At 39.4% G+C, this 24,097-nt stretch overlaps 1 protein-coding gene across 1 annotated transcript in view; it reads right to left on the reverse strand.

Annotated features, from left to right (window-relative positions):
• The window catches only part of KCNH8 (potassium voltage-gated channel subfamily H member 8), a 387,731-nt gene that overhangs the window by 31,250 nt on the left and 332,384 nt on the right, over nucleotides 1-24,097 (reverse strand). Inside the window, exons 12-15 of the mRNA XM_067737194.1 lie at nucleotides 10,774-10,812; nucleotides 5,465-5,823; nucleotides 3,333-3,439; nucleotides 595-671 (exon numbers count right to left, since the gene is read on the reverse strand). Of these exons, the coding sequence (XP_067593295.1) occupies nucleotides 595-671; nucleotides 3,333-3,439; nucleotides 5,465-5,823; nucleotides 10,774-10,812 (582 nt within the window). The remainder of the gene's footprint in view (nucleotides 1-594; nucleotides 672-3,332; nucleotides 3,440-5,464; nucleotides 5,824-10,773; nucleotides 10,813-24,097) is intronic.

A 24,097-nucleotide genomic window follows, 5' to 3' on the forward strand; every position in this document is an offset into this window, starting at 1 on the left:
AGTGAATTTTATGATACGTACAATATACCTCAATAAAGTTTTTAAAGAAATTACCTTATTTTACACGGAGAGATGGTAAGATCTAAAGAGCTAAAGTGCTCAAAGTTACACAGCAAATACAGGCCAGAGAAAAGAATAGAGTTTCAGGCCATTTGATTACTCTGATTCATTACTTTTGATTCATCTGTGGACAAATGATCTTGCTTTAACTCATTAAAAATTAAAGTACTTGAGAAAAGTGACAAAGCACCAATTAAACCAAGTATCAATACATTTATGACACCAATTATAATAATCATTTAGTTAGTCTTTCCTGTAGGTTAAATAATTTACCTAGCTTATTTCATTTAATTTCACAAATGGGCCATAAAGTGGGGATGACTACTATCTCTTTGCTACCCACGGGGAAATAGAGCTTGAGAGAAGGTAAGTGACTAATACTCACAGGAGGCTGAGTGGGAATTCATCCATATTTGTCACCAGACACCAGAGCGCATATTCATCATGACTATATTATACCACTTCTGCTGGTGACTAGGATTTCCTTCCCCTCTCACCACTCCAACATGACCAGAGAAAGGCAAAGCTCCATACCTCGCTGTTGAGTTTGTTTATCTGCTGCTTGGTCTCCTCTGCTTTGATGAAGAGGACAGCAGCTCCAATCTCTGGGTCTGGAAAGTGACACACACGCAGAATGAGTCCTTCAGGAATAAACCTCATATTTCAGGACTGGGGCAGTTAGAACAAGGAAGGAAGCCCAAGCTGCCTTCAACCTTTCCTGATGTCGGTGCACTGTAGCTCCTGTCTCCCTAGTTCTCCTCTGGATGGCACCTGGTGAGCTCTTTGGTACTAGGCACACAGCATGGTGGTGACTGAGGCCACACTTACTGGATGTGTCCATGGCCACCCTCCCCTTCTCCTGAACACAGTCCTACCATGTGCCCAAATGGCACATGTTCTCTTCTTTGACCGTTTTCCAAAAATATATCACAGCCAGTGTCCAAGCCATAGAAAAGAGATGTTCTTTTCTCCTCTCTTCCCTTTCCAGATTTTGAGTCCTGTACCCATGAGAGCATTTTCCCCCTACCTCTATTAAATCTGCTCATCCCCACTGCAGGCTTTCTGTCTCTTCCAATGTTGCTCTAAAAGGCGATTTCTCCCATTTCCCGGGTCTCTCATCTCCACTTTTTCTCTACCTTACTTTTACAAATACATTTCATATCTGTCAGGAGCAAGAAGCACAGATGAATCATTGCTAGCTAGAGTGGAAGGGATTTGATATACAGAGATATCTATATCTATATATGTCGTGTATATATATCATGATGACTATCCTAATTCTGGTCAGTTATGTGTAGAAAATTTGCCTGTGGGAGAAAAAAGTCGCTCAAAACAATCCAAAGTGTCAGAGTAGTAAAAGCTCCTTTTGCTGAGATATTTTTCAAAGTTAATCTATTCATTCAATGAATGATAAGAGATCACCTACAACAGGCTAAGCCTCCTTTAGATGAGACAGAAAGAAAATATATTGACCTTCATGGGGCTTTGAGTCTAGCTGGGAAAAGAGGCATTGAAAAAGCAATTATGGGGCTTCTCTGGTGGTGCAGTGGTTAAGAATCTGCTTGCCAATGCAGGGGACACAGGTTCGAGCCCTGGTTTGGGAAGATCCCACATGCCATGGAGCAACTAAGCCCGTGCGTCACAACTACTGTAGCCCCCACGCTTAGAGCCCGTGCTCTGCAGCAAGAGAAGCCACCACAATGAGAAGCCCGTGTACTGCAATGAAAAGTAGCCCCCGCTCACTGCAACTAGAGAAAGCCCACACACAGCAATGAAGACCCAATGCAGCCAAAAATAATAAATAAATAAATTTATTTTTTAAAAAAAGCAATTATGCAATAGGTGTGGATTTCATACTAAGGGCAGTAGGAATCCATCTCAGGATTTTAAGCATAGGAATAGCGTAATAAGAATAAATTTGTATTTTTTTTAAAAGTTCTCTCTGTATGGAGAACAGTGTGAAAACAGAAGTGACTTTGGAAGCAGTGCAGGCAAGAGTGAATGTGGCAGGGAAAAGGGTGGTGGAAGGAAGGATAGAAAGTCTCAGACATAACTGAGAGATATTTAGGAGGTAAAGTCAAGAATATTTGTTGCTTGAATGGATGAGTATTGGGGTAGATGTTGGGAAAAGGGAGAAGAGGAGGCTAAGGGGGGTGGCAGGACCAGAAATACTAGGTGGATGGCATGATGACGTCCTGTGAGCCAACAAGGAAAACTTCCAATTGGGGCCCACCATCAGCTTCCACAGCAAATGCTCACATCTGGTTGACAAGAACTATGATTTCTGTGCTTCTTGCCCAGAGCAGATATAAGTCCATTACATGGATGAATCATGATTGTTGACTAACATCTGCATTCCTCTCCTCACCTTCCCACCTCCCACCATTGTCCTACTATGGAGTCTTACTCTTCCATCTTCCCAGGTGAGTGCTGGGAAGAACTGTTGATTGATAGAAGACTGGTATTCTACCAAATGGAGACATACCCCCAGAGCTGTACATTCAGAAGTCTTTATTGGGCTTGGCTTTGCCCATGGAAGGATTCACCAATTAGCAGGAGATCCTGACACAAGGATCTGCCTTGCATCTGGTGACTGTTTGGGATCGCCTATGTTCATTATTCTCTATCAGCTACAGGTGCGTCTTCTTTTAGAAGTTGTCATTTCTGGCCTTCATCATGCTGACAAATTCTTTTGTGGGCAATGAACTCAAGAATGAAACGGAGAGAGAGGAGCCTGGGCTAGGTTTTGGGGTACTTTACATTAATTCGCCATCCCTAGAGGGTAGTACTTCATATAATTCCCCATCATTTCCGATATTCTTACATACTTCTGAAGATATTTATCCCTGGCAAACTGCAAGTACTTAACCACTTACCCAATAAATTGGTTAAGTATAACCAATGTTCCTTAGTCTACACCCAACACAGCATTTCCTTTGGGTAATGTTGTTTCTGTGGATTAGTCTGCATTTATAATAGGAAAACATGGTTACCCTCTGATGAAGAGCAGAAATTTGAGTCTCCTCCTGACACACCATTTACCTGGGCTGGTAAGCTGCAGGATGTCGAGCCTGGATAGAGGAACCATTACAAATGCTATCTTAATAACTTGGAGGTGGCACAGACTCAAGTGAAATTACTTTGTGGCTTTGGTTAAGTTCCATCACATGGAGAATACCCCGAGAATGGGAAGGCAAAAAAGTGCCTATACCAAACATTACAAGTTGTAAAGACATATCACCCCTTGAGAGAAGACTAAATATAGAGCTTACCTCCAAGAGGAGGAGAAATTCGGGGCTCCGGTCTGACTCGTTCAGAGCCAAAGTCAAAAGACTGGCTTTCCTCACTGCAGTTTCCATCTTCAATTCCATCAACAACCCTGTTTAAAATAACAAGGATTGGCTAGTTGCGCATTTATATTCATGGGTTCCAGTACTCCTAGAAGACTTGAAAAATTGTGTGTTAAATTTCTAAATTCTAGACACTCTAGAGCTGGGCTATCCAATATGGTAGCCATTAGCCTTATACGGCCATTGAGCACCTGAAATGTGCAAAAAGAGATGTGCTGTAACTATAAAATACACACTGGATTTTGAAGATTTTAGTAAAAAATGTAAGTTATTTAATTAGTAATTTTTAATATTTGAAATGCTAGTATTTGGGGCATATTGAGTCAAATAAAATATCTTATTAAAATTATTATTAAATAATTGCATGTGTGTGTGTTTACTTTTTAAAGATGTGGCTACTGTAACATTTAAAATTACTCATGTGGCTCACAATTTTAGCTCATGCTACATTTCTATTGAACAGCAATGCTATAGATCTTAGACTCATTTATTCTCAGATTCAAAACCTTAAGCTACAGAAGTTCTCTTATCTAAATTTATATTAATTCACTACTCTATCCAGAATTAAAGAGTTTTAATGTAATGTTTACAGAATTGCAGAAAATAACTTTGAAAACATCTTTGCTCTGGACGTGGACAAAACTCTGAAGTGAGAGTTGAAGAATTATATTTAAATGACTATTAGGACTCTAGCTAATCTTCTTTCCTTGGTAAATAATATCTAACACACTCATTATTTTAAAAAAAGATGAATTTATTGTAGAAAATGTAAACACAAAGGTAACAAAAATCTGAAAAGAAAAATCAACTGTCATTCACCACTACCCTTAACATCTTGGTGTGTTCTCAAAATCTTTTTCTAGATATAAAATAAAATATGTTTTTTCATAAGTGTAGAATAAGTTGTACATGAAACTTTCTTTTACAGCTCTGATACATTTTCCCCCTTTTTATAATTTAGTATTTTTCATTTTAGAGAAATTTTAGGAAGGAGAAGAGTTAAGGGATGTTTTCAAATTACCATCTCCAACTGAATTCCTGAACATTTAATATCCACCTACTTTTCATTAACCCTGTTTTGCTTATTTTCCCCTTAATATTTTCTCTAAATGGATAAGTTGTGTTCTTCAAATGACTAACTAAATATGTAGTATATCAGAAACAACCCTTGCCTTATAAGCAGAACAACAGAATTTGAATCTATATTTCAGAACTCAAATTTCTGAGATTTTGGACAAAATATGTAACCTTCAAAATACTTAACACTTCTTACAACTTTATAGTAGATAATACAAGCTACTTTAGACGATTCCTGAAAAGACGAAATGTAATAGTAAATGAAAAATTACCTAGCCGAGTACATGAGACTAGGAATCACTCAATATGTTTTTTTATGTCTATTTTTTACTGAGCTGTTATGCACCATAGCCTACTCTTTTCACATTTTCTGAGTCAGAATTTTTCACTGTTTCAATCACTTTTAGTTGATCCTAAAGTGAATTTTTTTAAAATTAAAAAATAGAACCATCCCATATTACAGGCTGAAGGGATCAGAAATAAAAATAAGTTCAATCGTCCACAATAATGAAGCAAATACTATGGGAAATGAAGACCAGCACTTCACTTCCTTCATAATTTCCACTCATTGCTTCATGAAACTTTTGGTGAGATCAGATACTGAGGGGATAGCAATACGGACTTTGTTCCATCTCTTTTGTTTTCATTAGAAATTTATAAGTTATAAAATTACAATGTAGAAATATACATCTATAAAAATAGGTAGAGCTAAATGGGTAAAGGGAGAAGAGAAAGAATTTGGAACATGTAATGGACCCTTTTGAGAATGTGACTAAAATGATTTATTCTCATCTTGCACACACCTCCACGTAGAGTCAAAAATGGCGCACAAACATTTAGGGAAGCTGAAGCATCGAGGCTAAGAACCTGCACGGCAGAAAGGCCTAGAAGGCTGACTCATTTACTAGCCAGGTACTAGTCTGACTACAAGGCAGCCAGTTTCACCTGGGAAAGAATTCTATGATGTGAACTCTCACCTTGGACTGAGGTCTGGGGGTCCAGCATTGTTCAAAGCTGAAAGTTGCAATTTCAAGTTCTTCTCTTTTCTTTTACCATGGTTAGGGGCGTCGGCTTCCTGTTTGCTTTTGGGGGAATTGGAACTGGAGACTCTGACAGGTGAGTGAAATGGCACTGTTCCCGAGGCCAGCTGCTTCAGGCTTAAGCCGAGATAGCTCTTACTGCTTCCAGGCCTCTTGCTACGGGAAGAGGAAGATCCCCTAGTGTAGATGGGGGAGAGGGATGCAGTCTCCTCCTCCTCCCGGCTCTCTTCCTCTTCCTCGTCTTCCACAATGGATGGGAGTCTCTTCTTGATGCTGCCATTTCCCTTGGGCTCTGGCTAAATCGGAGGATAATATAGATGAGTACAGATTGTGAAGACTTCTTGAGAGGCATATCATTCATGCTGCAGGGCCCATCTGAACAAAGTCAGATCCCCTAGAGCCTTTAAGCCTCACAGATTTTGCTCTTATTTATTCAGCTGTTCAAAGTCTCTCATACTGTCTGGCACAGGGAACGCTACTCAATATTCTGTAATAACCTACATGGGAAAAGAATCTGAAAAAGAATGATTCACTTTGCTGTACACCTGAAACTAACACAACACTGTAAATCAACTATACTCCAATAAAAATTTTAAACAAAACAGAAATAAACTCACAGACATAGAAAACAAACTTAAGATTACCCAAGGGGAGGGGGGTAGAGGGATAAATTAGGAGTTCGGCATTAAAATATACACACTGCTATATATAAAATAGATAACCAACAAGGACCTCCTATATAGCACAGGGAACTCGATTCAATATCTTGTAATAACTTATAATGGAAGAGAATGTTAAAAAAGGATATATACATATATATGTATATATATATATACATATATATGTATATATATATATATACATATATATATATCTCTCAATCACTTTACTGTACACCTGAAACTAATACAACATTGTAAATCAACTATATTTCAATAAAAGATGTTAAAAATCTCCCCATTTCTGATCTCGGCTAGGTTTACTCTCTCTGCTTTCCTGGTGTTAGCCCACAATCCTTCTCTTGGTCTTTTAAACTCTCTTGGTGGTGAGCTATGTAAAAGGTACATTTGATCAGGTTTGCATTGAGGTTTTAATCAGCCTGTCATTTATAATAGCATATGATGGCATGTTTTTAGGAATAAGACATTTTTCAATTTTACTGCAAAGTCTTGGGCCTTGATAGTTTATTTAATTTATTTATTTCATTTTTCAGGTATCCTCATCATTTTATTTTTATTGAAGTATTGTTGATATACAATATTACATATTACAGGTGTACAATATAGTGATTCACAATTTTTACAGGTTATACTCCATTTATAGATATTATAAAATATTGGCTATATTCCCTGTGCTGTACAACATCTCCCTGTAGCTTATTTTATACCCGGTAGTTTGTACCTCTTACTCCCCTACCTGTATCTTGCCCCTCCCCCTTCCCTCTCCCCACTGATAACCACTAGTTTGTTCTCTGTGTCTGTGAGTCTGCTTCTTTTTGGTTATATTTGCTAATTTGTTGTAGTTTTTAGATTCCACATATAAGTGATCTCATACAGTATTTGTCTTTCTCTGTCTGACTGATTTCACTTAGCATAATTGGGCCTTGATATTTTAAAGTTACAGGGTCCTCAGTGGAACTTTATGTGGAGATCAACCAGCAAAATTATATTATCTTTGAGAATAAAACTCTTTCCTATTTTGGATCATAGATGAACGAAGATCAGAAGTGTCCCCAGCTCTCCTTGTTCTCACAAGTCAGGTGGCAGGAAGTACAGCAAACCATTTGATCCTCTCACCTTGAAGAGCCTTAGGAAAGGAAAGGGAGAGTTTTGCAAACTCTCCTGTAGGATTCCTGCCTGGGCTCCTTCAACCTTACAGGCTTAGGAGAAGCAAAGGAGAGGATGGGAAAGGATGAAGGAGGGGATAATGAAGGGGCAGGGCAGACAAGGTAGCAAAGGCTAAGCTGATGGCCCTCAACAGAGTCAATCTAAGAGTATGTGTTTCTTGCTCTGCCCCAGACATGGCCTCCCTACTCCAAAAAGTCAGTTCATTTTTCTGTGCCTCAGTTTCTTTTGAGGATACAATCATACCTGCTTATCAATAATTCATAATAAAAATAAACTGAAAAGACCTAAGAATACTATTTATATGTCATGAGCTGTCATGGTTATTACTTCATCTCAATAATTAGTTGTTTTATTGGTATATGAATTTTATTGTAACAGTTATAATGATATATATATATATATATATATGTAACAAAAAAATGAACTTGAATCTGTAGTGACTGACAGGCCCATTCACCCATTTAGTTGAGGCCATAGCTGTAAAATAAAATGATCAGTTCACTTAGGAAGGTTTTTTTTTTTTGTATTTTAATCTTTTTTAAAATTAATTAATTAATTAATTGGCTTGTTGGGTCTTCAGTTCTGTGCGAGGGCTTTCTCTAGTTGTGGTGAGTGGGGGCCACTCTTCATCGCGGTGCGCGGGCCTCTCACTGTCATGGCCTCTCTTGTTACGGAGCACAGGCTCCAGAAGTGCAGGGTCAGTAGCTGTGGCTCACGGGCCCAGTTGCTCTGCGGCATGTGGGATCTTCCCAGACCAGGGCTCGAACCCGTGTCCTCTGCATTGGCAGGCGGATTCTCAACCACTGTGCCACCAGGGAAGCCCTGTATTTTAATCTTATGGGTCAAAATTTCTTGAGGAAATGGAATTATTAGACTCATCTTTCCAACTATGTGATTATTTTAATTAATGGTAAAGCTATTAGTTCTTTATTCAAGAGTTATGGTTTTGCTTTTATTTGTTTTTTTTTTCTTCACAGCATTTTAAATTCTGTGCTTTTAACCAAAGATGGACCCATGTGGAATTGCAGAGGAACATTTGTATACTAGTATTGTAGAACAGAAAAGTGAGCTCACCCAGCTAAAGACACAACAGGGCGAACTTATCACAGAAATTAAAATCAGTGAGTACATTCTCTAATTGGACTTCTGTTTACATTTGCATTGGCAATTTAACCATTCCTTTGTTTCAAGGAGGCTCCCTTGGCTCTAACAGAATCTTCTGACTAGTAAGCTATAAGATGTTTGTACTTCTACAAGTTCATTTAATTTTCACACTTCCATGCTTGGCACCTTGGACAATTTGCTTAGGTACTGACTCTTGTGACTGGGACAGCCAATATGATTTATACCAAGAATTCATGAGCCCGTGGACCATCATTGCAGACAATACCCAAATTTATTATTATTAAATACCCAGCCCCACACGCAGCCTCTGTGCAGGAGGAGTACCTGTTACTTTCTTCAGGCCATTGGTATAGAAACACCCTCCTCCCTTGTGTCACTGGATTCACCTGTGTATACATGGCCACAAAATTCAACCACAGATCTTTTCCTTGTCTCTGACCCATCTCTTCCTTTCCCTCTCATCTTTCTCATGAATGTTCCCATGAGGGCAATGAGGTTTCATCCCCACAGTCAAAGGAGTCTCTAATTTTGCTCGTGACATCTTGCTGGGATAGTCATTTCAAACTCACGAATGAGTCTTGACTAAACGTGTCTTGACTAAAAGGAAAGCAGAATAAAGTCTAGTGGTGGAATGCATGTGTTTTTGATCACACAGTGTTAAAAGTCCTGTGACTTACTAGCTATAACCTTGGTCAGGTAATGTTATTATTTAAAGCCTTGGTTTCCTCACCTGTAAATTGGCAATAACGTGAGGAAAAAATTAGGTATTAGATAATGGTAGTTACACCCTTAGTGATATGCACTGAATGTGCTTAATTAAATGCTTGCCCTTGTGATGATGGTGATGATCATGAAGAAAAAGAAAACAAAATTTACATCAGGGCAGGTCCTACAGATAATGTTGTGATATTTTACATAATCTCCCCTTCTTTCTTAGTTAACAGAACTCTTAGCAATGCACCTTGCCCAAAGATCACCTTTTTCGGACCCCTTGCCACTTGGTTTGGCCATAAGGCCAAATTCTAGGATGATAGTATGCCAGTAGACAGGTTATAGGGAAATTTTAGGAAGGCTCCTAGAAGGAGGGGAGCATCTATCTTGCTCTTTTACTTTGCTTTAGTTTCTAGTCTGGAACACTGATGAAATGAATGGATCTCCAGCAGCCATCTGAGAGAATGAGGAGAAGGAAGGCATATGTTGGGGATCATGAAGCAGAAAGAGGAAATCTCCAGGCCTACTGACACTGTTATATTGCTCACCTCCGGCCTTGTCCATGAGAGAGAAATAAATATCTATTGTATTGAAACCCCTGTTATTCTGGTAGTTTTGATACTGCAAATGAACTTCAGCCTTAATTATACAGATTTTGCTTTTGAAAGTTAACGATGGTGTATTCTTGGAAGGGATGTTCATTTTCAGAGTGCTATGGCGGGGTGAGGAATTCAGATGGGAAAATCCAAAAGGAGGCTAAATTTCTTTTCATGAGAAAGAGAACATAGGAAAGGTCTGGCGGAAAGGAGGTAATGAGGAAAGGATGCCTGTTGAGAGAGTTTAAATGTAATGAGAGTTTTGCTAGTTCCTGAAGAGGGATTTTGCAGAGATGAGAGAGAAAAGACAACTAGTGGCAGGGAGGAACTTGGTTGATAGCACTGAGATGTTTTAAGAGCTTTAAAAATGTTTCTCAATAGCAATTCTGTTTGCTTCCCACCCCCAACCATCTTCGGTCCATTAACAACGTCTTTGTAACGTGCTGTGTAATTGGATTTATTTGTGCACCTCTGTATGCATGTGTGTGTGTGTGTGTGTGTATGCATGTGTGTGAAAGTTGGGGAGTTCTGCTTCAAGAGGGTACAGATCAAGAAAAGGAGCTGTTTACAGGGTTTCTTTCATGGGATTATTGGTAATAAAGGTCTAGGTAATAAATCGGACAAGTTACTGTTTTGGGGGAAAGTTTTCTGTGAAATTGGAGGGTTCTTAAAAGTTGGGACTGATTTAAAAGCTCAATTCTTCTAAGATCAATACCCCAGGACTTCATTACTCTGGGCAGGTTTTGGTGACAAACTATGTTTTAACAATAGCTCTAAGATCCTTAAATAGATACATGAGTTTCAATCTTTCTCTATTCCCAAACTCATGAAAGTCATTGCCACGTCTCTCTCAAGTGCTTTAGGGGAAGTCAAAAATGAATACATTACATCCTCAAGGGGGAGACAGATTTGTTGGAAATCCCACAAATTTTAGATAAATATTTTGCTCTTTGGCAAAAAGCCATACCTGTGAGACCGTAGATTTGTTCGATAATCTTGATATCACCTGAAAGAACAAACAAACAAAGTTGTAACAATCATTTACACCTTCTCGGTGGTTTGGGACTGAGTGAAATGGAGGCAGGGAAAGAGATGAAAGTTCAGAGGCTGTGGCGGGGAGATGGGCCTCCTGCATGGGCCAGAGAAGAGGAAATAACTCCTGAAAGATGCTGGGAGCATCTCCCACACCTCACCCTCTAGGAGCTCTACTGACCAGAGTGTGTAATAAAGAAAAGGAAGCAGCAAATTGACTGTCTAGTACAGGACACCACACCCAGGAAATAGGGGTCAAAATAGTACACTCATTGGATACATTTTCCATTTTGATACTTTATTTGCTCTCTTTTTGTTTTCCATCTCCCTTATTCCTCTTTCTTGCCCTTTTGCTAAATTATCTTATCTTCCATGATTTTTCTCTCCGGCTCTGTGAAAAAAAGAAATCGTGGAGGCGTTTCTTATTTAATCTCATTTCTTTCTATTTATCCATCTCCCCTTTTTCTTTGGATACGGGTGGGGGTGATGAACCCTCTCTGTCCCATTTGTTTTACTCGCTATGATGTTCCCTGTGGACTAGGATTAAGTTCACTGCGGATACTAATTTTCAATTTAAGTGATTTTAAGATCCAATTGATTGTAAAAAAGAAAAAAAATTCTGTCAATCAAATTGTGACATGCCATCAGTTATGAGACTGATCCCAATTTCAGAGATGGTGAAATGTGAAAAACAAATGTGTAACATAGAATCACTTAAGTTCAAAACCCATCTTGCCTAAAATCAAACTATGGTACCGTGGAGGAGTACCTTAAAAAACATGCACCTTCCAGGACGTACAAACAAGCTCTGGAAATTATAACATATCTGGGAAATATGCTTCAGGTCTCATCACACTGTTTTTTGCTCAAATATACTTCTCTCATTTTAAAGTGGTAATAGATGTTATAAATTAACATAATTTTATTCCCATGAAAAAAAAAACTTGCACTTGAAAGTGACCTGCCTAGTAAGTGAGACATATTTGGTAATTCTGTCAACCTCCCGCCCCGACTGTTTTTTTTTCTAGATGATTAGGGAAATAGATCTGCTATTATTTATACAAATGCCAGCATCATTATTGCTGTGCAAATATACGTTTCATCAATGTTTAATTTTATCAAAGCAGTCAACCCATTCTACATCTGTTTAGTTGCCTAAATATACATTGATCAGTAGCACTGAAGACATACGTTTTGCAATAATTCCCTAAATGGTGACAAGTAAAACAGCTGAATAATTAAAAATGTGGAAAATAAAACAAAATTACAATGTCGTTGCTACTGTGGTAGACATAAAAAATGGGTTTTTGAAAAGCTTTTCAGTTACAGCTTGGATGAAAGAAAGAATTGCCCTGGGATTCAGGAAGCCTGAACATCTCCAGGTCAGAGATGCTGTCTAAGGGATAAGAGAAAGGCACTGGCCTCAGCACTTGCTGATTTGGGTGTGACTCCCAACCCCCATGGTTTACTACTAATATGAGTTCTGTGGAGTTGCTGAACTCCAAGAATGTTTTTCTGTATCAGTGCTTCTCAAACTTGCAGGTTCTGATTCAGGAGGTCTGGGTGGAGCCTGAGACTCCGCATTCCAATGACGTCCCAGGTAATACGGACCTTGCTGGCCCATGGGGTACACTTTGAGGAGTGAGATCTTATAACCAACGTCATTGTTATTATCGTCCTATCAGCTGTCAATTCACTAAGTATTCACTGTGATCAGCCCCCTGGTAAATGCTCTCCAGCCATGACATCCAGTCATTTTCATTACAAATCCTATGAGGTGAGTGTCCATTATGTAGCCAGCACTACGGTGATAGGCTCTCTGAATAAATCATTTAATTCACATATGGTATTAATCACATGTGTTTTATTTTATTAAAAAATTTTTTTAAAATCACAGAAAACTCAGATTTAATAACACTCAGCCTACATGGAATAAGTTCACTTAGCAGATGCTGTGGCTCATTTCACTTATAAGAGGCAAATATTTTTAAAGTACTCAACAGCAACAGTGAAAGCCCTCTCTCACCCTGATAGGAATGGATTTGTTATAGTTCTGCTAAATAGAATTAACCATCCTTGGAAGGATTTCAATCCAGTACTGAATTGTTTATGAAATGCCCTGTTATCTATTGTAATGTATTGTAAGTAGTCGAATTCTGTATATACTGCTATTTTCTGTGTCTGTTCATTGTTGTGAGCTTATGTATGTTAGTGAAATAAATTTTCGGCTTTCATGTGGTTTCCTTAACATTTATAAATATACGTATTAAGATATTTTTCCCCTCTTACAGGAGAATAACAAACTTGGTGATGTTTTCCTTTCTGATGCAACCCAAAAACCCTAGCTGTTCTGAAAAGGTTGGTGCATGCTGTTAAGATAGAATGAAATTACTCTTTTCATCTCTGAAGCGAAACACCCCTCTGCCATTCCCCTTCAAAACCACAGGTTTTTACTTGATATTCACAACTTTTGCACCGCCATCAGTCAGTAATTTTCCAGGTGCCTATAGTTTTAGACATTATAGAACTTAAATACTGAGTCAAGAAGATTGATAAAGTATAAAACATTTTCTGCTTAGCCACATTTGTAGGCAAGCATTTTCAGTGCCTATGTTCTGAGGAAGTCCATTATATCATGTGTATTTTAAAAAGAATACTCTGATAGATGCATTCTGTTGACTGATACTTCAGGCTAATCCAGATTCTGCCAAGTGTAGAGAATATTAGTTTAATGGAAACCCAGCATTTTCAAGCTAGAAGTGACCCTAAAGAGTCTCTGCTACAATGGTTTGTACACCTGGCAGACAATAGGATGCTTTGAGAAGTATTCCTTTAAAAAATCAGGTTACAGAATACCAGTTCAAATGAATCTCTTTCAGTTGGTGATGGGTGTGGGTCTCAGGTCTCCAGGTCAGGTTTGAAACCACTGAGTTAGCCCAACTCCCTAACTAGAGATGTGGAAACCATGGCCCAGGAAGATGAGATGACTTGCCCAATTCATGCAACAAGTTAGTGGCAAAACTTTTTCCCCAGAAGCCGTGCCTCCTGACTCTCAGTGTACCTTCCATAGAATCATGAGTTTTCTCAGATACCTCTTCCAATGGTTAATGCTGTTTCTTGGGCTGAAAGAAAAAATGCCTGACATACTATGGCACTTAATCTCGTTTGATGGTTGTCACAAATCCGACCCCCCAAACTCATGAGGCTAAGTTACCCAAACACTTTGTAAACCTTTTCTGAGTCACAGATCTTTCAGGAAATCGGATGAATTCTAGGCATTCTTTCCCCAGAGGGGAGAAACATGGATACAGCCTTTGGATAGAAAATATTTATTGTTCCAGCCACTAGAAGACTCAACGGTTTTGAAAGTTTTGAGGAAGGCAGCTTTCCCATTTTGAATCCCTCCTACACGGAGTTTTTATACCTTTTAGATAATAAGAAGAACTGTTGGTGATCTCTAATGGGAATAATTAGGAAAAAAAGAAAGACTGAAGTCATAGAGGTTGGGAAGATAAAAGGGAAGTAAGTCAGACACAAGAGCAGGAAATGAGGTCGCTGCAATAAAGTTTTGAGAGAGATCAAGAAGGGCAAGGGTCAACCCGTTCACATCTTGGGATTGTGCCCTTCATTCCATAAGGATGGAAGAAGCCCAATGCGGGCAGAAGGGCTTAGGACACCCCCTGGCACAAAGTTATGACCAGAAGTAAGTCATCGTAACCTTGAAGACTGGGAAAGAAACATTCTCAGCTTTGGTGCATTGGTTTTAAAAGTTTTTGTGTAGCTGTTCTTCTCCTTTTCCCCCATCCTAACCACCTACATTACTCTATCACTCTGTGAGTCCAGTGGGAACTTGAGAGAGAGGACTTTTTTTGGTTTGTTTTTTAGATTTAATGTTCTTAATTGTATTGCTTTTGGCTGAGACTTTACATCTCTCAATAACATGTTATACCCTACTATTTCTTTTTTTTAAAAAAAACTTTTAATCTTATATTGGAGTACAGGTGATTAACAATGTGGTGTTAGTTTCAGGTGTACAGCGAGTGATTCAGTTATACATATACATGTATCTATTCTTTTTCAAATTCTTTTCCTATTTAGGTTGTTACATAATATTGAGCAGAGTTCCCTGTGCTATACAGTAGGTCCTTGTGGGTTATCTATTTTAAATACAGCACTGTGTACATGTCAATCCCATAATCCCTAACTATCCCCCCCTCCCTTCTACCCTGGTAACCATAAGTTCGTGAGACAGGACTCTTAAATTGGAAAAATACTGCTCACTGGTATCGAGGACCAGAGAGGAAAAATGGTCTCTTAGTCCTCATATAATTTGCTGCCAAAAAAAGCAAAACAAATCCACAATTCTTTTAACTGTGTAAAGAAGGTCCCAAGTTTTACTATTGAGCTTGAATTGCAAATGGAAATCAAATATACTAAAATTAATAGTCATTTTAGATGTGACACGTGCCATTGCGTTCTTGAATGTTGTCTCTTTTATTGAATGAAGACCCTTTTACAGGAGCTTTCATAGGCTCATACCTGATCTTGGCCATTCAACTCATTTTTCCCCTTAAGTTCTTAAATTTCCCGATAGTAAATTATCCTGATATTAGAATTTTTCTTTACTATTTTTATTGGGGTATAATTGCTTTACAATGGTTAGTTTCTGCTTTATAACACAGTGAATCAGCTATACGTATACATATATCCCCATATCTCTTCCCTCTTGCATCTCCCTCCCTCCCACTCTCCCTATCCCACCCCACTAGGTGGTCACAAAGCACCGAGCTGATCTCCCTGTGCTATGTGGCTGCTTCCCACTAGCTATCTATTTCACGTTTGGTAGTGTATATATGTCCATGCCACTCTCTCACTTCGTCCCAGCTTAATCTTCCCTGATATTAGAATTTTTATGAATTCTTTTAGTTGGGAAGGGAGCTCTTTGATTTCTTTTATCTATTCCCTCCACCCATTAAAATCCCTCTGCGTTCTGAGAGATGGCGGGGTGTGAGGCCCCGCCTTCCACGGGAGGCTAAAAGGCCACCTCTAGAAGGAACGTGAGTGGTTTCTCAGCAGCGATGAGGCATTACCAACAACTTCTCCTTACTCTCAAGCTCTTTTCAAGAGGCCGAACCACTAAGAAATTGACCACTGTGAGGCAGGAAGGAAGCAAAGATGAGTGGAACCCACCACAAAGACCCAGGACTCCTAACAGTAACCCAGGGGGCCAGTGGCCCAAGGAAGGTAGGAAATCTATTTCCATTGTCTACTTGGCCCACAGGTAGGATTTATAAGCCCCTGTGTGGTCTGCAAATGACCTCTCAACTATGGAATCTCATAAGACACGAAAGTGCCCTGGTGAGAATGTTATCTGCAGCTGATTGCTCAATGGGGAGATGAGATGTGAATTACAAGGCTCTTCTCTCCGACTGATTCATAACATTCTCTGCCTTGTTAATAATGCCACACTGATTAAGTCACAGAGCAGATTGAAGGAGCGTGCGTCCCCGTTCAGAAACAGGGATTATCACGGATTTTATCTTGTTCACGGGACAGCAATATTACCAGCACTGGTGGTTGTTTGGGATAAAGAGAATATGAATGAAGGGTACTTGCAAATAACCCCATAATTCTCATAGTTAAAATGTCCACTCTTACAAAAATCATAAATAATTGTCAAATCTGCAGGTCTAATTTCCTCATCTGCTTCTTTCTCTTGCAGACTCAAGCAGAGGGAACAACAAGCAGTGAATGACACCCATGGCAGGTGGCAGATGGGAGGAATTAGAAACCTCTGGAGAAAGGATAGGCTTTGAATAGGGAGCATTCATCTTCAACTTAACATGTCTGAGAGGTCACCACCACCTAACCTAAAGAAGAGATTTTAGAGGCTGGTCTGAATCCCTAAGTGGGTAATACAGTTTCTATTATGTTTTCTTTGCTTGTTCTGTAATTTAGAAACAGAAATGAGATTTTAATGAAAAGACTAATGATTTTGACATTTCCCAATTTCACCCGGGGCCTTGAGGTCAAGACAAACTATTAAGACTTGGAGAATTCTCTTCCCCTGGGTAATTGCTATTGCTCCTGGTGTGGGAAATATGTCAAGTAAGTGAGTCTTGAATTTAGTGCTTACTGATGTCCAGAGCTAGAGAATCAGCTCCTACGGTGTAGGAAGCAGCACAAAAACTCTTCACTGATGAAAGGTCTGTGTGTGGGGAATGGGATCCATTTAGGAGGTAGTATAGCAGGGGGGTTAAGAGCTGGAATTGCCCTAGTCTTGTCACTTATTAGCTATGTAACCTTGGGAAGCATATTAATTGTAATAGAATAAGTAATGCTTAGGTAACAAATAATGTGCTAAATTTCAATGGCTTAACACAAATGAATTTTGTGTCTCACTCTTTCTTTCAAAAATGATGCTAATAACTAAACTTGTAAGGATTAAATGAAATACGTACCTGTAAACTGAACCAATCTTGGAGACCAGACTGGCCACATCTGATGTAGTGTCACATTAAGAGAAATGTAGTACAGCAACCAAAAGTAATTAAAAAATAATTCTAATCTTTTGGTCCATATCTTTCAAGAACCTTAGAGGCAATACAGTGATACACCACAGGAAGACTTTTGTAAAATGACCCCTCCTTTTCTCTTCCATTAGTGATAACGATAGTGCCTCTCCAAATTCTCTCACTGAAACTCTCCCCGTGGGTCCCTTCTGTTCTCTTCTGCTTCCCTCTGGCCATCGTGTCCAGCATTCCTGCCAGAGGTGGCCGCTAGGTGGTGCCATGCTTTCCAGGCCTCTCGTTTCTCCAAGGAAAGAAGGCATTTGGAGCCTGCTGGGAAGTGTACATCTCTTATCACTTCAACTTAATGATCCACAAGGAATTCTCACCTAGAGTTTATGGTGAAAAAAGTTCTCACATTGTTGCATTTGGAAAGCATTTGGTCCAGTGTCTGGCATAAAGCTAATTCCTGTTAATAAGTGGTAATTGTATTATTATTGATACATTGGTTATGAAGAAGACTTTTCTTTGAATTGAGCTGGTGAGGAATAGGGCATTATTCCTAGGGCATTATTCCTCAGTGATGCAGAGTTAAACATTCACACAGCTGGGTTTGTCCAACTTAAAAACTAACATATATATATATATATTATATACACACATGTATAGCACTTCTTAACAAGGAGGCCATTAAACTTCTTAAACACAAGTTTCCCCCAAATTGTATATATTGTCAATGTCTTATTGACTATATTCATACCTGTGGAAAATTTGAAAATGCATCATTTTACTCAAGTGAAGCAGATAATTGGGTTGAGAGAGAAACGAATAGAATGTCAAGCTATTACTTTTTATAAAGTATTCCACCCACTACTGTGCAAAGAAAAGTATGTATGTTTTTGCGGCATGGGATGACAGCCCTTCTAAACACAATTTTAACTTCCTTTCTTTGAATTCAAACGTATGAATTACAAGACTTTGGAATTAAAAGAAAACCCAAAGGAGTCCCTTAATATTTATGTAAAAACTTGGAAACATGGGATGATTTTGAGGGAGAGAGTTATTTACGAATATGTAGTTCATATTATCCTAGAAAGAAAAGGGAAGGAAATACACACTATTGTGTGAAGAAAACTAACTAGAAATCTCTCAGCAATGACACACACTTTTAAAGATTTCAGGCTTAAGGAGCTATGCACCAAATCAGTGATTTGGGAGTTCAGCAGGGTAATCAGTGCTAGAAGAATTTACACAGTTTAAACTCATTATGTGGAGCCCCCCCCCCCCCCCCCGCCAATGACCAGCTTCTGATTAGGGTACAATGGCTCCTGGTTAGCCTGTAAAACCCGCTACTATGTAGTTGTAAGGAAACACAATAGCTGGTTTCATAAGATTTTCAGGATACACGCTGAGTACTCTGGTTCCAAACCAGGTTGGTGAACAAAGATGCTGAATTTGGAGTGAGAAGTTTTTGCACCACAATTCCCGACGGCACTTCTAAACTTAATGCGAAATGCCTGATTTGCTGCCTAGGAAGACCATTGTCAACTCTATACTGTAACAGAAAAGTTGAACAGCCCTGTCTGTAGAAGACAGTGTTTGAACCAGCAAACTGGAATGAACTACTTTGTGTACTTGAACCATAGTGCCTTGGGCAAGCTCACTCAGCTTCAGAAAATAAGAAGAGGTCTATAGAGGACCACAATAGTGAGGCCATAGGCAGCTTCTACACGACCAAATGCATACATTTTTTTGGCATTCATTTTTTAATGAAAGAAATCTTTGAAACTTAAGCAAGATGAATATTGTTCATCACAGCGTTCACACCTTTAGCAAACACTCAACAATTTCTAGGTGAGGAAGAAAGTCTCACAGTTAGTAGATGTGAGGCCAAGATTCTAAAGTTAGGGTTTTCCTCCTGCACTGTTGGTGGGAATGTAAATTGGTGCAGTCACTATGGAGAAGAGTTTGGATGTTCCTTAAAAAACAAAACTAGAGCTATCATATGATCCAGGAATCCCACTCCTGGGCATATATCCAGAGAAAATAATGATTCGAAAAAATACATGGACCCCAGTGTTCCTTGCAGCACTATTTACAATAGCCAGGATGTGGAAGCAACCTAAATTTCCATTGACAGATGAATGGATAAAGAAGATGTGGTACATATATACAATGGAATATTACTCAGCCATAAAAAAGAACGAAATAATGCCATTTGCAGCGACATGGATGGACCTAGAGATTGTCATACTGAGTGAAGCAAGTTAGACCGAGAAAGACAAACGTCGTATGATATCACTTATATGTGGAATCTAAAAAAAATGGTAAAAATGAATTTATTTACAAAACAGAAATAAGAGTCATAGGTGTAGAAAACAAACTTATGGTTACCAAAGGGGAAAGGTGGTGGAGGGATAAATTGGGAGATTGGGATTGACACATACACACTACTATATATAAAACAGATAACTAATAAGGACCTACTGCATAGCACAGGGAACTCTACTCAATACCCTGTAATGACCTATATGGGAAAAGAATCTAAAAAAGAGTGGATATATGTGTATGTATAACTGATTCACTTTGCTGTACACCTGAAACTAACACAACATTGTAAATCAACTATCCTCCAATAAAAATTAATTTAAAAAATAAAGTTAGGGTTTTGTTGTACAAAGGTGATGTGTGGAGCAAAATAAGGAGGGTATATTGACTACACATAGACTAAAAACAAGTGTTCATGAGAATTCACAATGGACTTCCAAGCCACTGAAATTTCGGAAAAAATGTGTCTGGTTTGGCATTTTGATCCCCCAGTGGTGCTCTAGGAAGTTCCCAGATCAAAAATTGTTATTGATTAAAAAAATGCCTGATCATATTTTAAAAATGTCGTTCCTTTCTCTGGGTCTCTTTTCTAATAAGATTCTCACCCAGAGCATGCTTCCTGTGGGGGAAATCACCCTCCAGTTATACAGTAGTGAGCATTTTCGATTTCTTTTCTTATGAAAATTTATATTTTGAGACTGAGCTTTCATCAGAGGATAGACTTTTCCTCAAGCTTTAAATATCATCAGTGAGGGGACTTCCCTGGTGGCACAGCGGTTAAGACTCCACACTCCCAATGCAGGGGCCCTGGATTCTATCCCTGGTCAGGGAACTAGATCCCACATGCATGCCACAATCAAGATCCTGCACGTGGCAACGAAGATCCCACGTGCCACAACTAAGACCCGATACAGCCAAACAAATAAATATTTTTAAAAGTTCTATAAAAAAATAAACATTGAGGAATTTAGGGGAGAGGTTCATGGGGAAAGGGGAGGCAAGGAGCTCTTTCTTGAAATTATATTATGTGGACCAGCTTTAAGAGTTATCACATGGCAACCTAGTCACAAAGAGACCATTTCAAATTTGGGGGAAAATCACAGTGATATCCATTGAGGAACTCCTCTTCATAAAACTGTGAACAGTGAGTAAGGCAGATCCATTTAGAATGGGCAGAACTTCTTATAGTGGGGTCTTTCTGAATTCACAGAACTATCTAACTGTTACTTATAGATTCGTACAAAGACATCATTCTTTTTGTTACACACAGGAAACGTATACATAGAATACTCTTCAGAACAAACTTTGTCCCCTAAGTTTTTCTTTTTCTTTTTTTTTTCTTTTCTGGCCATGTGGCTTGCAGGATCTTAGTTCCACGACCAGGGGTTGAACCCAGGCCCACGTGTGTGAAAGCATGGAGTCCTAACCACTGGACCACCAGGGAATTCCCTCCCCCAAGTTTTAAGACAATTATTTCTATGATTGCAGAATATGCACAAGTGAGTCTATGGGAAGGATGAGCCTCTCATAGCTATTTGCACAAATTTGTGCAAGCCAATTCTGCCCCTTCAGGTTTCCCATCTCCCGCGTCAAACTGTGCTTGTCAGGTTGTTTCTTTGGGGGTTGCAAGAAATTGGACATGTTGGTTCTTTGAAGGAACAATTCTGGCCTTAGTTGGACTGTGAAGGCACACCACCTTTAGGGAATAAAGATGCTTCCAAAATAAGGTCATTTGGAGTCTCACAGAGGGAGTCCTATTTTCCCCATAAATTTCCATTAGATCCTCAGGAGGTGTAACTTCTACTCGGCACTGGCCCTAAATTATTGTTGTTGAGACTCTGTTCCTCCTCTCACTCTTCCCTTTGTTAATTCACTCAGAATTTCTAAATGAACACTGACTTTTACTTGGGGATGTCCCATTAAAGTGACCTTATGGTAACTTATTTAGAAGAACTGAAGAAATATTTTAAGGTACGTCACCTATAAATTGGCACTTGCCATCCACCTCTACAAGGATCAAATCATGAGCCACTGCAGCTGCTGACCTTCAACATCCCCTGAAGGGAGACCAGGGTGGAGATCAGGAAGGAGGCACTCGGTGCTCTGGGAAAAACTGGCAGAGCAGGTCTTCCAGGTAGTTAGATATTTTCAGAAGACAATTTTATGAGCCCAATTCTTGCATCTCCTCGTATCTAGAAAAGCACTAAAATCCTTCACGGTGATGTCCACTCCTCGTGAGTAGCAGTAACCTTCATGAGACTAACAGAAATCTTCTGCAAAAAATATGTGCTTGATTGCATGTACTCCCCCTTCACCAGAATCACATCTATACTGACCTTCCCCCCTACCTCTCTGGAGCAGTTTCTCAGAGCTATCTGAAATGCTGTCTCCTGGGCTATAGGCCTCATTTTGCCCCAAATAAAACTTAACTCACAATTCTCACGTTGTGCTTTTTTTTTTTCAGTCGACAGTTATGAATACCCTCTGATTTATCGATGAATTTGGTAGATTCATACTCTTACATGCCAGGCTTCCTTAAAATGATGGCTTACTCCTATATCCAGCAAGCTGCCTTCATTTTCCACTCCTCACATTTTCCTCAAAATACTACGCGATGTCACGTGTGCCAATTCTGTCTTTTCTGAGGAACAAATTCTGATTTAAAGGCAAAATAAAAACACTGTAGTAAAATAAAACACACACGGAGCAAAAGCACAGTTTAGTTTGGTTACATACCTTTCTCAGTGTTTGAAAGCTTTCTTAAACGGGAGTTAAAAAATAATGGAAAAATAACGCTCGAAGGGCCTGTGGCTCGGACGCGTTGGTTGTTCACTAGTTGCATCCTCGTAGACGCACAGCTTGATGAGGTTTCCCAGACTGCTTGCACTTAGGTAGACCCATATGACTGGCTGTGCCAGTGGCATGAGAGCAGAGATCTAGGTCTGGCCCCTGAGTGGTGCAAACGAAGCCTCTGCATCCTCTCTCTCTCAGCTGGTTGGCTGTTGAGGTACCAAGTCTCCAGTGGAGGACTCTGAGTTCCAGAGGATGCTGAGACCTCAAGGATAATGGTGCCACCAAACAGAGGAAGCCTGGATCCCTGAGTTGCCCTGGGAAAAGCCACCACCTGCCCACCACCTGTACATTGTGATGTGAATGACACATACCCTGTAGGTCTTATTCTACATACTGTATCAGATCACGGAGACTTGGGGATGTTTGTTACAGCATTCAGCCTGACCCAACTGATACAGTTTCTTCGAGATCACCCAGGCCAGAGATGAGGGACTGGAGGAAAGCACTGAAGGAAAGCCACTTTACTCCAAGCCACTCAACTTGTATGTGTACTGACTCTATTACCTACCATTCACCACTCTTTTTGACAGAAGCCTGTTTTGGTTATTCTGGTATTTTCCCATATATGATGCTAACACTCTGTACCATCAAGAAAAACGGGTGACTAATAGCCTCAAAGGAAAAATGTAAACTGTATAACCTAGAATATAAATACACTTCGTTAGCACTAGTCAGACTTGGGGCTATTTATGAATGCTGGCAAAATGCGGTGACACAGATTGGTCACCATGTGCTCTGCTTAATCTTCAGGGTGGAAAATATAAGTGGGATTACCACATCACAAAAGCCTAGCAACTTGCAGATGTTCATCTCAGAATTTTCCTGAATCATTTTCCTCAGTGACATGGAAACCAAATCCTTTAAGTCCCAATTCAGTTGACAGAAATGCATCTCCCTGTGTCCCTCCACCCACATCGAGTTATTATTACTGCATGCTGGCCTTCCAGTTCATAATTTCAAGGCACTATCATCTTCCCCCTAACTTGGCATCTTGTTTACTTCATATTTCTAACTATTTGGCTACTGTTAACTCTAGTCGAAGCTGCCGCTCTTCTGGCATTGCAGATTGCTGGGTTTAAACGGTGTGTTTATGGATGCCTTGAATCTGAGGAAACCGGAGGCCTCCAGGTCTGCCTGATGTGTAAGCAGACTGTGTCCGCCATATGCTTTCCTCTCTGCGGTCTCTGTCCTGTTGGGGAACTTCACAAGAAAAGCACTGTAAAGATGTTTACCATGGGATTTTGTAATTTGCTTTTAATTTTAAGTTAATTTCCATTGACTTAGCTCACTTACAACAGCTTTAATCAGACCACCCACTGACTCCATACTGTAACAGTTGAATCTGGGTTGGGGATTACAGGGATGTATCCGTGGGGCTAGTGTGAAGAAATGTCGCACAGCCCCAAGGATGAGCTGTGAAACATGATCAGACTGGCATAGCCCAAACGGTGAAATAGTTACTGCAGTAAAATATTCAAGGTTATTCTAACAAGTTCCAGGAGATCAAATTCTTGAACAACAACAAAAAAACCCAGAGTAAAGTTACGTTTTTAAAAAGTCCTAACCTGT

This window comes from Pseudorca crassidens, chromosome 5 (genome assembly GCF_039906515.1).
Source record: "Pseudorca crassidens isolate mPseCra1 chromosome 5, mPseCra1.hap1, whole genome shotgun sequence".
Taxonomy (NCBI): Eukaryota; Metazoa; Chordata; class Mammalia; order Artiodactyla; family Delphinidae; genus Pseudorca; species Pseudorca crassidens.